This window comes from Dendrobates tinctorius, unplaced genomic scaffold (genome assembly GCF_039654945.1).
Source record: "Dendrobates tinctorius isolate UK_male_01 unplaced genomic scaffold, ASM3965494v1 ptg000022l, whole genome shotgun sequence".
NCBI classification, from domain to species: domain Eukaryota; kingdom Metazoa; phylum Chordata; class Amphibia; order Anura; family Dendrobatidae; genus Dendrobates; species Dendrobates tinctorius.
Genome location: NW_027361690.1, coordinates 115,355,886 through 115,372,021, shown reverse-complemented (window position 1 = coordinate 115,372,021; position 16,136 = coordinate 115,355,886). Strand labels below are relative to the sequence as shown.

General features: G+C 42.0%; 1 protein-coding gene across 2 annotated transcripts in view; it reads right to left on the bottom strand.

Moving 5' to 3' along the window:
* The window catches only part of TACR1 (tachykinin receptor 1), a 365,547-nt gene that overhangs the window by 46,180 nt on the left and 303,231 nt on the right, over nucleotides 1–16,136 (bottom strand). For both annotated transcript variants that reach the window (XM_073569066.1, XM_073569065.1), the window contains exons 3-4: nucleotides 2,935–3,085; nucleotides 910–1,100 (exon numbers count right to left, since the gene is read on the bottom strand). In XM_073569066.1, the coding sequence (XP_073425167.1) occupies nucleotides 910–1,100; nucleotides 2,935–3,085 (342 nt within the window). The remainder of the gene's footprint in view (nucleotides 1–909; nucleotides 1,101–2,934; nucleotides 3,086–16,136) is intronic.

Sequence of the window (16,136 nt, the reverse complement as noted above, 5' to 3'; positions counted from 1 at the left end):
ATGAAAAAATCCTGAAGGAGAATGTCCAGCCATCTGTTCATGATATCAAGCTGAAGCGCATTTGGGTTATGCAGCAATACAATGATCCAAAACACACTAGCAAGTCCATCTCTGAATGGCTTAAGAAAAAATTAAGATTGCAGTTGTTGCTGCAAAGGGTGGCCCAACCAATTATTAGGTTTAGGGGCAATCACTTTTTCACACAGGGCCCTGTAGGTTTGGATTTCTTTTTCCCTTAATAATAAAGACCTTCATTTAAAAACTGCATTTTGTGTTTACTTGTGTTATCTTTGTCTAATATTTAAATTTCTTTGGTGATTTTAAACATTTGTGACAAACATGCAAAATAATAGAAAGTCAGGAAGGGGGAAAATATTTTTTCACACAAGTGTAGGTAGACAAGTAAAAACGTCTGGGGCATATATTTAATAGAATATTAAAATACTAAAGCTGTCATAAACATTAGATTATTGGTCGATAAACTCACCAATTTTGGCATTACTGTCTGATCCTCTAGTGCTTATGGGAGTGTCCCGACTTTCCCAACAGCAGATACAATGGGACTTGCCAAGTTAGGCATTCCCGATTAGGTATTTGGTTCTCCTGGGAGACAACCTGCTTCCAAAGATGTCTGGCATTATCTTACTTTCTTCTTCTGAGTCATGCTCAATCAAGCTGAGAGTACATGTGTGTGGAGGGTGGCAAGGAACAGCAGCAGGCTGAACGCTGTCAGCTGCCATCTAAAGTTTATGGTTGGTCTTAGCCATACTAAGAAGCCATTGAGTGAAGCATTAAGAATCTAGAACTTTCTCTTGTAACTAAAAAGTATTTTTCATATTACACGAAGCAGAGAGAGACGCTTTGGTATAAGATAGGCTCAAGTCCATGCAGTAGGTGTGGTACACTCACCTATCATTCAGGCAACAATAAATGATGGGGTTGTACATGGTGGAGCTCATTGCAAGCCACATAATGGCCAGGTAAAGTTGCTGGTATAACTTCTGATTGCTGTAACTGAGGGTCTGCAGCAGAAAGTAAATATGATACGGCAGCCAGCAAGTCGCAAATGTGCAAACCACCACGATCATCATCTTCACAACCTAATGGATGCAGAAGAGAGCAGTTAGCCAGATATCGATCAGGTCAATCACAATGGACATAAGATTCAATGGTCAACAAGGCGTTATCATACTACAGAATGTCTTGGAGTTTGAGAATAAAGGTGGACGCCATACAGTTTTGAAGCCATCATTTATCCTGGTCTCATCAGTCCAGAGTCTAGAGTCCCAGTAGTCTTCATATTTTTCAGCATGGGCACTGGCAAATAGTAGCTGTTTTTTGGGCATTGGCTTTCGGAGAGGCTTCCTTTGTGGATGACACCCATGTACGCCATTTCTCTTCCGTGTGCACCTTATCATGTCACGGGAAACACTCACATCTAGACCATTATCGGGAATGAGACTTCCAAGTAATGCTTGTATTCTGATAATTGTGCATTGTAAACAGGCTGCCGGATGCTCACTCGTCGGCAGCCTTAAAAATGATTGTTCTCGGCAGCACCTTGTCCTGTATAAAGGGATCATGTGCTGCTGAGAACAATGGCAGCTTAGGTGCAGAAAATAATCTAGTGCAGATTGTTCTGTGTACATTGGAAGCACGTTTGGCCTATCTAAACAGGTTCCAAAACGACTGCCTATCAGGAAACATGTAGCCAATCGTCAGTCTCTTAATGACGCATGTCGGCCAGTGTAAACCCACCCTTAGGATGCGTCCACAACTACTTATTTTCTGCTTACTGATTGTCTGCAATTTTGGCTGTGTATTTTGCTGCATATTTGCCATAGATTGCACTCTGCATTGTGAAAGGTGATATCTTGCATTAAAATAGTACATGTTGTAGAAATAAAATGGGCACCGCAGGTCCGTGTCCGCAGCGGATAGATTAGTTTTGTTACAATTATATCCACTTTGCTTCTACTGTAATACATCATAGGCCAGAGGGGCAGTGCATGGCACGGAGATGATGATCAGTTTTCTTTCCCTTAAATCCCTGTGTCATGCCCCGTTCCCTCGGGCCCATAACTGGGAATAATACAGGTTATACGTTTTGCTCGAAGTGTTCCTATAAATGGAAATTGGTAAATTTGCAAATCATTCCAATGTAAGAAGCTAAACAGTCCAGCGGGAGGTTGTAGAGAATGATGCTACTGGACATATTTTTTTTTCCATATTTAAAGGCCAGGGGGATAAAGGGATTGTCTGGGATTAACAAAATAAATCTGTTAAAAATACGCAATGGTAAAGGGATGGTTTGCTTTTTCTTTTTCTAAACCAGTGCCATGCTTGTACATGGGCTATATCTGGTATCACGGCAGGGTCGGACGCACCGCTGCTGCACAGGGGCCCGAGAGGTTTATGATGATGAACTAATGCTCTTGCACAGCGGCTCCCTTCTGTCCATGTCCACCATGAATAGAACTGTACTGCTATACCAGCCACAATATGCCGTGTTTCCGTGGGTTTCCTCCAGGTTCTCCGGTTTCCTCCCACACTCCAATGACATACTGATAGTGAACCAAGATTGTGAGCAAAAATGGGGACAGCGATAATAATGTGTGCAATATAAATAAAAAATAAATAAATTGTCCCATATTAAATGGGACTCCTGGGCTAAAAGGGTTGTGGTTTCTGTGAACACCCCCCAAAAGCAGAAATTGTGGGGTAGGTTGGGCTGGGGGTATTATTGTGAGGGGTAGGAGTGTTTATAAAATGGGCAGAGTTGGGACAAGACTTTAGCTTCTATATAAATTTGGGCAACGGAGTATTCACTTATTGTGTAGATAAAAAAAGTCAGCTAACTTACATGTGTGAAGACACCCACATGGGGTACTGTTTTAAATAACCAGCCAATGGTTAGATGTCTATATCACTTACCTTACGTTTTGCAACCACCTGCTCGTGGTATCGGTCTGATGAGTCTCCAGGGATCTCACTGGCCCAAAGAGTCATCCCAATGAAGGTGTAGGCACACCCTATTACCAGCAAAGGCAGGACGTAGATGAGGCAAAAAACAGAAACCTGATACCTATAGGAATAAGATATATCACCAGGTAAATAATCTGAAGGATAAAACTTGTAAGATGATTTCTATGCATGGTAATATGTGAGATGTTCAGCTATTCATATTGTATAGAAGAGGTTTTTTTTTCAGTGATCGGATTTCAAATTTTGGGACTACCACTATGCATGGATAAAGCCTGGTGTTCCTGAGTAATAGAGGCATATACTTAAAAAATTCCACTACTTTGATATTCATTACACAAGGATGGGTCATCAATATCAGATTGATGTGGGTCCGACACCTGGCAACTCCACCAATCAGTTGTTTGCCGTTCCCGTTGCATTCGGATATACACAGTGTATGGAGCCAGAACAGCACAGTTCCGTACACTATGTAGTGGCCATTCTCAGGTACAGTAACTCATTTCCTATTGAAGCAAGCTGAGATTCAGTACCTAAAATCAGCCAACACATGGTGTACAGAGTTGTGCGGTTTCGGCCCTTCCCATTGTGTACATTTGGCCTCAGTGGGAGATGCCAACAACTGATGGCTGTCAGATCTCCACTGATCTGATATTGATGACCTATACTGAGCTAAGAAATCAGTTTACAGGTCTCTTTAAGCTTGATGGACGTATATTTTTTTTCAACCATACTAACTAAGAAACCATGAGTTTGTGGCATGTATTGAGTTTGACGCTTTGCTCATCTCTCCTAGATTTATTTGTGAGGTCAGTAGAAATCTTGTGACATGGACTTCACCTATCCAAACTTCTGACATGTCAGACGTCGTCGGAAACAACAGAGATCCTTTTTATCCTTGCATAGACCTTGAACGGTGATATACGGGCGGCAGTGATTCTTCTCCCAAAACCATCACAATTGAGTATAAATCCGGATGTCCAGCACCAGCACATGACTTGAGTTGGCAAGCGACTTCAGAGACTGCTTGTGCGGCAACCTCTAAGAGCTTCTAATGACTGATTATGTTACTGGAAGAGGGACACACATCCAAACACACTCTTCCGATAAATATACAGTTTAATTCCTTTATTTAGCAGACACAAGGCAGGCTGCAATCAGCTGGATGTATTGACAATATATTATTACGAGAAATAAACAGTTTAGACATTGATATTGTTTTTTTTCGAAACAAGAAACGTGATTTAATATCCCCGTCAGTGCTGGGCCCAAGTGTGTGGAAACTGATCACAACACATTTGTGCTAACAATCACCATGATGTAGCATGTCTTGTTATACTATAAAACAGACAGTTGTCAGAGTATACTGCATAAATGGTCACTGTCGTTGTAGCAAACTTTACATCAATTTAGTACAAGTAAATATATAAAACATTGTGACATACTTTATGTTATCAGAGTATACTACTACTTTCTCCACTTATAAGCCACTTCTCCTCCCTCTGTCTCCTAAATGCACCATTCACTCTGAAAAACATCTAAAACCAGTCTTATAATAAGACCCCTAATGAGATGTCAGATTACAGCTACATTTTCAAGTCTACAGAGAGGGTTGGAGGGAAGAGTGGAGTGAAAAGAAGAGTGGACGCGATAAAGACACCGCCACCAACTGACAGCTGCAGCTGCTCCCTTTAGTAAGTGTTCTATCTCACTCCAGAGCTGGATTCACAATTACACTGCTCAGTTCTGTTTTATAATGTCCTCCATGCTACTGCTTCTGAACATGTGCCACATACTGTAGACACAGAAACACAGGAATCCCTCATGTTTGTATGTGATGTGTATGGAAACATCATAACTAGGGACTTTACCAGAATTTGAACAAGAACCTGAACCTCATTGAAATGTATGGGTATCGAGCTGGAAAATTCTCTCTTTCCTGCACGCGAAACTCCGAACATTTAAAGGGACTTCAGAGAAAAGTCTGTGTTCGGAGTTCACCAACCCCGATCTTTAAAGTTCAGGTCTGCTCATCTCTAATGATAACAGCTAATCTCCTTCCACTAGCTCAAAGATTACTTAAAACTAAAGATAGAGGCTGGAAAGGGGAAAAACTGGTGAGAAAAACAAAGAAAGAAACAGTATAATCTTGCAATTTTCTCACTGGCCAATTGGACTTTTTTAGACTCATACTTCTTGTCCTTTCTGGAAAGGTTTACAGCAAGACTTTATATTATCAGTGACAGGGTTATAATGATAGGTAACACCTATGAACAGCTGATAACACAGGATCCACCATTCACATTAACTGATTTTAAACCTGGCCGTGGCCGTACTCCTCCGCCTTTCACAGTGACCTTTGTACACGCTCAATCACTTCAATACAAAGTATATGGTTAGAATCCCACCATTGTGACTATGTACATGTGTTGTTTCCTGAAACAATAGGAAGTTAAGCCCTGATTTATCATTGCTGTTTCTCCACATTTTTTAATAGCTTGCTAATTTTCATTGGCTTTACTATTTTACTTTTTAAGTTGTCATTCATTTTTAAGTCTTTTTTTATTTTGCCTTGACTACTTTGCTTATCCAGATATTTTATGAAAGATTCAAGATATACGACTTTTCTCAGACGTTGCTTTTTATTTGCACATATACCTGCAATACCACCTGTTTGTGACAGAGATTTCACTTTGACGCATTTTTTTTAAACTTCTTGAAGGTTTTGCGACTTTTAGTTTTAAAAAGATGCAAAAACAATTAAAGACAAACATAAAGAACATTTTTATTATTTTACGTCAAATTCAGAAACCATAAACGCTGTTTTGTAGAATTGGCAAAAAAATGTCAGTGAATACCACAAGATGTAATAAGAAAAGTGACTTCAAAATGTCACATATGATGAATAGGGATGAGCGGACCCATGGAAGTTCGAGTTCTGGTACCCTACCCAAACTTTATTCCACACTTAGGTTCAGGTTCAGAACTTTACCCGAACCTGAACCAGATCCCGAACCCCATTAAAAGCAATGAGGACCCAAACTTTCGAGCTGAAAATCTTTCTCTCTCCTTGACTTCCCTGAACACTGAACATTGCAACGGACTTCCGGAAGAATTCTGTGTTCAGTGTTTACCTCCGAACACAAACTGCCCGACACCAACCTCAAACATTTACATTTGGGTTCTCTCATCTGTAATGATGAATTTCATAGTCTATAAAAGCTGTAATGGCAAATAGGTAAATTGCAAGATTTGTATTTTTTATTTTTAATATAGATTGTGAAAAAATACATGTGTAATACAAAAGCTGAATTTAAACAATAGGTCATTTTCTGATGATAGCTTCACTTTTATGGAAAGAAGGCACAATGGACAATGTGCAGAAATCCTAATATTCTCACAAGGCACATGTGGCACACATGTAAGGGCTGTTACTATACTTTGAAATAATTTATAGCATGTTTAGATGTTTTTTCAGCATTTGTTTTTTCTTAAATAAGCACTGTCATAAAAGTTTTATTCTCTTAATATATTGCAATCATCATATCATATTATATAGCACTGTGTACTTACAGTTACTCATTTTGCCTTTCTACCCTGTTAACTCTTCTCTTTTCTCTTCTCTATGTAGAAACAGGAAGTATTTTTTCTCTGCATAAATCATTCTCCTCTTCAGCTCCTGACCCAGCTGCTCCGCTTCACTCCCTGCCAGAGACTTTTGCAGTGATGAGATTCTATGATTCTATGAGTGATGACTCATGCAGGAAAAGAGACTTCCTGTTTCTACATGGAACTTAGAAGGATTCAGCTAGTCAGTTTTTAATCATGTGATGTCGTAGATCTAATGGAAAACAGAAGAATTAGCTGGGTAGAAGGGCAAAATGAGCAATTGCATCTACACAGTGCTATATAATGGATGACTGCAATATATTAAGAGAATAAAAACTGATGGGAGGAGGAGAGCTTCTTTAACATTTATTCTTATGATTGTAATAACAACTTATACGCGTGCTTATACACACGCCTCCTGAAGAAGTTACAAAGACGAAACGTGCGTTGGGGCGACGGGGACGCTTTCTCCTATTTATTCATGTAAGTGTGCTCTTCCTGCTGTTTTTTCTTATACATGAGCTGTGTGAATTAATGCTTAGCTAGGCACAGAGAAAGGTGAATGTATATAAGTAGTCAGTAAAGCAGCTTCAGGTTGTTACCAGTCACTACAATATATGTCCTGTTTGGATATTACTTTAGCATCCCTCTTCATTTTATTTTGTATTTTGATCTTCAGTAGCATTGTCTTTATATTTTAATGTATTCCTTTGTGAAGATAAATAAATAAAACTTATTTTTAGGGTTTATACTCGTTCTGGGTTATTTTTTAACCATTTTTTTTGTAGTTCATATACTATTGAGTTAAATTACCCATTTATTTTGGTGGGCTTTCTTGGTTATTCATTTGCTTAGCATTGTAGAACTCTTTCCCTAGCTCTGTTCTTTTACTCAGTTCATGAATCTTCACAATGATGCACAGTGGACACTAAAGTTCGCACATAAACTAAGACTTTATTAATAAACGTCATTTTCCTTATCTACTAACTATAGTTGGTCGATGTATTTTGAATCTATTTTTTTGTGTCCAAAATCACCATTAATGCTTTACATATGCTCAAGGTTGTAATAAGCTAGGCCACAATTTTTGCTCTATAAATGTTTTTTGCAAAGATGTTGATCAAAGATAAAGTGTAGTTTGGCTGACACAAGACATGCAGTAGACTGGTGGTCCATGAATCTCTGTGTCATGCTGGTCCCCACAGGCCATACAATGTCTACAATATGTCGGGGGCGCTCCTTTACATGTCGCTTGCAGGGTTCATATGAAGAAAGACAATAAGGATGTAGTTGACTGAAGTCTTTGTCTTCAGTGTCGCCTTGAGGAAAAACACTGACCGGATAAAATGAAGTTTCTGAGCAGAGTAGTATTTCAGAGCCTCTGTTCCCTCACTTTCCTTATATCTATGTCCTATTTATGGCCACATTTGTTTTTATAACTGATTTGATCAGTAAGAATGCAGTTTTTGTACTCCATGGCAGAAGATCAAAAAGTCTTTACTCTTCACTTACGCAACTGGATCATTTTTAATGTTTTGATGTGCTTTGGACATATATCCTATATCAGTGGGTACTGTAAGCTTATATTTATTATGCTATCTAAATCTTGAGATCAATATGAATGTTACTTACGCAGGGGGTCAAGTACTTTCCAGAGATTTCAGAACCTAATACTTGGAAATGCGTGGATATTTTCCTTCTGGAAAATGAAATTTGATATTACACCTGGTTATGGGTTTGCTAAAAAAACCTTCCCTAGCTTTTATTTATTTTTTAACCCCTTTCTGCCATATGACGTACTATCCTGTCCATGTGCCCTGGGACTTAATTCCCAGGGACGGGATAATACGTCATAGCGATCAGCAGCGCTCACGTGGTGAGTGCCGCTAATCGCGGCCGGGTGTCAGCTGATTATCATAGGTGATACCCGGACCGCCCCTGACACGTTATCCCCTGGCACACTGCGATCAAACACGATCGCTGTGTACCAGGGGTTTAGGGAAGCATCGGCAGGCAGGGAGGGGGGCTCCCTCCGTGCTTCCCTGAGCCCCCGGAGCAGCGCGATGTGCAGCGCTGCTGCGGGGGTCTCATTCCCTGCAGGTCCCTGGATCCAAAATGGCAGCGGGGACCTTCGGGGGCCTGCAGGGAGCCGGCTTCCTCATGCCTGCAAAGCGCCGGCACGAGGAAGTCTGCAGCACTGCCTGTGACAGATCGTTGATCTGTCACAGCGATCTGTGATGTGACAGATCAGCGATCTGTCACATGACAGTGATGTCCCCCCTGGGACAATGTAATAAAGTTAAAAAAAAAGTGTAAAAATAATTTATAACAAAAATCGCTTAATAAATAAAAAAAAAATATACTCTAATGAATTCATTTTTTGTAAAAAAAACCAAAACAATAAAAGTACATATATTTGGCATCGCCGTGTCCGTAACGACCCGTCCTATAATACTGTCCCATTAGTTAACCCCCTTAGCGAAGCCCTTAAAAAATAAAAATAAAAAACAAAGAAAATAATGCTTTATTATCATACCGCTGAACAAAAAGTGCAATAACGTGCGATCAAAAAGACAGATATAAATAACCATGGTACCGCTGAAAACATCATCTTGTCCCGCAAAAAATGAGCTGCCATACAGCATCATCAGCGAAAAAATGAAAAAGTTATAGCTCGCAGAATAAAGCGATGAAAAAATAATTATTTTTTATATAAAATGGTTTTCATTGCATAAAAGCGCCAAAACATAAAAAAACTATAAATGAGGTATCGCTGTAATCGTACTGACCTGAAGAATAAAACCACTTTATCAATTTTAACGCACGCGGAACGGTGTAAACGCACCCCCCAAAAGAAATTCTTGAAATGCTGGTTTTTGTTCATTCTGAGTCACAAAAATCAGAATAAAAAGCAATCAAAAAATGTCACATCCCGAAAATCATACCAATAAACCAATCAACTCGTCCCGCAAAAAATAAGACCTCACATGACTCGGTGGGTCAAAATATGGAAAAATTATAGCTCTCAAAATGTGGTGATGCAAAAACTATTTTTACAATAAAAAGCGTCTTTTAGCATGTGACAGCTGCCGAACATAAAAACCGCCATAAATAGTAAATCAAACCCCCCGTTTGTTAGGGAAACCACCCCTTTAGTTAGGGAAAAATAATAAAATTAAAAAAATGCATTTATTTCCATTTTCCCAATAGGGTTAGGGCTCGGGTTAGGGCTGAGATTAGGGTTAGGGGTGTGTTGGGGTTAGGGCTGGAGTTAGAATTGGGGGTTTTTCACAGTTTGGGCACATCAGGGGCTCTCCAAACGCAACATGGTGTCTGATCTCAATTCCAGCCAATTCTGCGTTGAAAAAGTCAAATGTTGCTCCTTCCCTTCCAAGCTCTGCCATCCATGTGCCCAAACAGTGTTTTATATATATATCAGCCTACTCAGGACAAATTGCAAAACAACTTTTGGTGTCCAATTTCTCCTGTTACCCTTAGGAAAATAAAAAATTGGGGGCAAAAATATCCATTTTTGTGGAAAAAAATATGATTTTTTTATTTTCACGCCTGGGCGTTTTAAACTTCTGTGAAGCACTTGGGGGTTCAAAGTGCTCACCAAACATCTAGATAAGTTCCGTGGAGGGGGTATAGTTTCCAAAATGGGGTCACTTGTGGGGAGTTTCAACAGTTTAGGCACATAGAGGTTCTCCAAACGCGACATGACACCCACAGACCATTCCATCAAAGTCTGCATTCCAAAATGTCACTACTTCCCTTCCGAGCCCTGATGTGTCCCCATACAGTATTTTTCTCCCACATATGGGGTATCAGTGTACTCAAGACAAATTGGACAACAACTTTTGGGGTCCAATTTCTCCTGTTAGCATTAGAAAAATAAAAAAATTGGGGACTAAAAGATCATGTTTGTGGAAAAAATATGATTTTTTTATTTTCACGCCCGGGCATTATTAACTTCTGTGAAGCCCTTGGGGATTCAAAGTGTTCACCACATATCTAGATAAGTTCCTTGGGGGGTCTAGTTTCCAAAATGGTGTCATTTGTGGGTGGTTTCCACTGTTTAGGCACATCAGGGGCTTTCTAAACGCGGCATGGCATCCAATCCCAATTCCAGCCAAAAAAGAAATGGCACTGCTTCTCTTCCGAGCTCTGCCATACGCCCAGTAGTGGTTTACCCCCACATGTGGGGTATCAGCGTACTCAGGACAAATTGCACAATAACTTTTAGGTCCTGTTACCCTTGGAAAAATAAAAATTGGGGCTGTACGTTATAACCTTCTGTGAAGCCCTTGTGGGTTCAAAGTTCTCACCACATATCTAGATAAGTTCCTTGGGGGGGTCTAGTTTCCAAAATGGGGTTACTTGTTTGGGGTATCCACTGTTTTGGTACATCAGGGGCTTTCCAAACGCGACATGGTGTCCGATCTCAATTCCAGCCAAAAACGTCAAATGGCGCTGCTTCCTTTTCGAGCTCTGCCATGCGCCAAAATAGTTGTCTACATCCACATATGGGGTATCAGCGTACTCAGGACAAATTGCACAGTAACTTTTAGTTCCAGTTACCCTTGGGAAAATAAAAATTGGGGGTGAAAAGATCATTTTTGTGGAAAAAAACATGATTTTTTAATTGTACGGCTGTACGTTATAAACTTCTGCGAAGCCCTTGTGGGTTCAAAGTTCTCACCACATATCTAGATAAGTTCCTTGGGGGACCTAGTTTCCAAAAGGGGTTTACTTGTGGGGGTTTTCCACTGTTTAGGTACATCAGGGGCTCTCCAAACGTGACATGGCGTCCGATCTGAATTCCAGCCAATTTTGCATTGAAAAAGTCAAATGGCGCTCCTTCCCTTCTGAGCTCTGCCATGCGCCGTAACAGTGGTTCCCCCCCAAATATCAGGTATAAGCGTACCCAGGACAAATTGCACAATAACTTTTGCAGTCCAATTTCTCCTGTTACCCTTGGTAAAATAAAAAAAAAATTGTACCTGAAGTAACTTTTTGGGAAAAAAAGTTAAATGTTCATTTTTTTTTAAACATTCAAAAAATTCCTGTGAAGCACCTGAAGGGTTAATAAACTTCTTGAATGTGGTTTTGAGCACCTTGAGGGGTGCAGTTTTTAGAATGGTGTCACTTTTGGGTATTTTCTATCATATAGACCCCTCAAAGTGACTTCAAATGTGATGTGGTCCGTAAAAATAAAATGGTGTTGTAAAAATGAGAAATCGCTGGTCAACTTTTAATCCTTATAACTTCCTAACAAAAAAAAAATTTGCTTCCAAAATTGTGCTGATGTAAAGTAACCATGTGGAAAATGTTATTTGTTAAGTTTTTTGTGTGCCGTATCTCTGTGATTTAAGGGCATAAAAATTCAAAGTTGGAAAATTGCGACATTTTCAAAATTTTCGCCAAATTTTCATTTTTCACAAATAAATGCAAGTTATTTGAATGAAATTTTACCACTAACATGAAGTACAATATGTCACGAGAAAACAGTGTCAGAATCACCGGGATCCATGGAAGTGTTTCAGAGTTATTACCTCATAAAGGGACAGTGGTCAGAATTGTAAAAATTGGCCCGGTCATGAACGTGCAAACCACCCTTGGGGGTTAAGGGGTTAAATAGTCCCAGGTGGGACATCACTGTCCTGTGACAGATCGCTGATCTGTCACATCACAGGCAGTGCAGAAGGCTTCCTCATGCCTGCGCTTTGCAGGCACTGAGGAAGCCAGCTTCCTGCAGGCCCCCAAAGGCCCCCGTCGCCATCTTGGATTCGGGGGCCTGCAGGAAAGGAGCCCCCCGCAGCAGCGCTGCACATTGCGCTGCCGTGGGGGGCTCAGGGAAGCACGGAGGGAGCCCCCTCCCTGCCGATGCTTCCCTTTAACCCCCGGTACACCGCGATCATGTTAGATCGCGGTGTGCAAGGGGTTAACGTGTCGGGGCGGTCCGTGACCGCCCCTGACACATTGTGTCGGGAGTCAGCTGTGATAATCAGATGACACCCGGCCGCGATCAGTGGCGCTCACCACGTGGGCGCCGCTGATCGCGGTAGACGTAGTATCCCGTCCATGGGCATAGGGGCCCGGGTCCCATGGACGGGATAGTACGTCGGATGTCAGGAAGGGGTTAATAAAGTTAAAAAAAGATTAAAAAAGTGTTAAAATAATTTTTAAAAAAATCGCCAAATAAATTAGAAAAAAAAAAAAATATTCCCCCAAATAAATCCATTTTTTGGAAATAAAAAAGACAAAAAAACAATAAAAGTACACATATTAGGTATCGCTGCGTCCGTAATGACCCGCCCTATAAAACTGTCCCATTAGTTAACCCCTTTAGTGAACCCCTTAAAAAATAAAAATAAAAAACGAAGCAAAAAATAATGATTTATTATCATACCGCCAAACAAAAAGTGTAATAACGCGCGATCAAAAAGACGCATATAAATATCCATGGTACCGCTGAAAACTTCATCTTGTCCCGCAAAAAACGAGCTACCATGCAGCATCATCAGCGAAAAAATAAAAAAGTTATAGCTCGCAGAATAAAGCGATGCAAAAATAATTATTTTTTATATAAAATAGTTTTCATTGCATAAAACCGACAAAACATAAAAAACGACCTAAATGAGGTATCGCTGTAACCGTACTGACCCGAAGAATAAAACCGCTTTATCAATTTTACCGTACGCGGAACGGTGTAAATGCACCCCCCCAAAAGAAATTCATGAAACGCTGGATTTTGTTCATTCTGCGTCCCAAAAATCGGAATAAAAAGCGATCAAAAAATGTCACGTGCCCGAAATTGGTACCAATAAAAACGTCAACTCGTCCCACAAAAAATAAGACCTCACATGACTCGGTGGGTCAAAATTCGGAAAAATTATAGCTCTCAATATGTGGTGATGCAAAAACTATTTTTACAATAAAAAGCGTCTTTTAGCGTGCGACAGCTGCCAAATATAAAAACCGCCATAAATAGTAAATCAAACCCCCCGTTATCACCCCCTTAGTTAGGGAAAAATAATAAAATAAAAAAAATGTATTTATTTCCATTTTTCCATTAGGGTTAGGGTCAGGGCTAGGGTTAGGGTTAGGGCTTGGGTTAGGGTAGGGTTAGGGCTAGGGTTAGGGGTAGGGCTAGGGTTAGGAGTGTGTTGGGGTTTGGGTTGGAGTTAGAATGGGGGGGTTTCCACTGTTTGGGCACATCAGGGGCTCTCCAAATGCAACATGGCATCTGATCTCAATTCCAGCCAATTCTGAGTTGAAAAAGTCAAATGGTGCTCCTTCCCTTCCAAGCTCTGCCATGCGCCCAAACAGCGTTTTACCCCCACATGTAGGGTATCAGCCTACTCAGGACAAATTGCAAAACAATTTTTGGGGTCCAATTTCTCCTGATACCCTTAGGAAAATAAAAACTTGGGGGCAAAAAAATCATTTTTGTGGAAAAAAAATGATTTTTTTATTTTCACGTCCGAGCGTTATAAACTTCTGTGAAGCACTTGGGGGTTCAAAGTGCTCACCACATATCTAGATAAATTCCGTGGGGGGTCTAGTGTCCAAAATGGGGTCACTTGTGGGGAGTTTCAATAGTTTAGGTACATCAGGGGCTCTCCAAACGTACATAACACCCGCAGACCATTCCATCAAAGTCTGCATTCCAAAACGTCACTGCTTCCCTTCCGAGCCCCAACGTGTGTCCATACAGTAGTTTTCTCCCACATATGGGGTGTCAGCGTACTCATGACAAATTGGACAACAACTTTTGGGGTCGAATTTCTCCTGTTACCCTTGGGAAAATGAAAAAATTGGGGACTAATTGATCATGTTTGTGGAAAAAATACAATTTTTTTATTTTCGTGCCCGGGCATTATAAACTTCTGTGAAGCCCTTGGGGGTTCAAAGTTCTCAGCACACATCTAGATAAGTTCCTTAGGGGGTCTCGTTTTCAAAATGGGGTCATTTGTGGGGGGTTTCCACTGTCTAGGTACATTAGGGGCTCTCCAAAGGCAACATGACACCCGCAGAACATTCCCTCAAAGTCTGCATTCCAAAACGTCACTACTTCCCTTCCGAGCACCGACGTGTGTCCATACCAGGGCCGCCATCAGGGCATGACAGCCCTTACTGCTGTATGGGGCCCGATGAACAGCAGTATTGAAGGGGGCCCGCAGATCAGGGGCCCCGCTCCTGTGCTGCCAGTCATCGGGCCCCAAGTGCTGTGCGTCATAGGGGCACCGGGCAGGCCCCAAGTGTGCGCTGCGATCGGGCCTGCAGCGCACACATCAGCAGAGTCGCCACAGCGCCCGACATCGGAAAGATAGAGAAGAGCTGAAGGACCTGTGGTGACGTCATCATTATCACAGGCCTTCAGCATTGATCAGATCCGCCCCCTGATCACATGACGATGACGTCACCACAGGTCCTTTCAGCTCACACAGCAGCAGCTCCATCTTCAGCGCAGGAGCGAGGTCAGGTAAGAAGAAAGTTTTTATTTTTGAAAGGAGCAATATGTATCCCTGGCAGAATGGAGACAGGGGGGGCAGGACTGGAGACACACAGTGGCAGGATTGGAGACACACAGGGGCAAATATGGAGACAGGGGGCAGGATTGGAGTCACACAGGGGCAAATATGGAGACAGGGGGCAGGATTGGAGTCACACGGGCAGGATTGGAGACACACAGGGGCGAATATGGAGACAGGGGGCAGGATTGGAGTCACACGGGCAAATATGGAGACGGGGCAGGATTGGAGTCACACAGGGGCAAATATGGAGACAGGGGGCAGGATTGGAGTCACACAGGGGCAAATGTGGAGACAGCAGGCAGGATTGGAGTCACACAGGGGCAAATATGGAGACGGGGCAGGATTGGAGTCACACAGGGGCAAATGTGGAGACAGGGGGCAGGAGTGGAGTCACACAGGGGCAAATATGGAGACGGGGCAGGATTGGAGTCACACAGGGGCAAATGTGGAGACAGGGGGCAGGATTGGAGTCACACAGGGGCAAATATGGAGACAGGGGGCAGGATTGGAGTCTCACAGGGGCAAATGTGGAGACAGGGGGCAGGATTGGAGACACACAGGGGCAAATATGGAGACAGGGGGCAGGATTGGAGTCACACAGGGGCAAATATGGAGACAGGGGGCAGGATTGGAGTCACACAGGGGCAAATATGGAGACAGGGGGCAGGATTGGAGTCACACAGGGGCAAATATGGAGACAGGGGGCAGGATTGGAGTCACACAGGGGCAAATATGGAGATAGGGGGCAGGATTGGAGTCACACAGGGGCAAATGTGGAGACGGGGCAGGATTGGAGTCACACAGACGCAAATGTGGAGACAGGGGGCAGGATTGGAGACACACAGGGGCAAATGTGGAGACAGGGGGCAGGATTGGAGACACACAGGGGCAAATGTGGAGACAGGGGGCAGGATTGGAGTCACACAGGGGTAAATATGGAGACGGGGCAGGATTGGAGTCACACAGGGGCAAATGTGGAGACAGGGGGCAGGACTGGAGTCACGC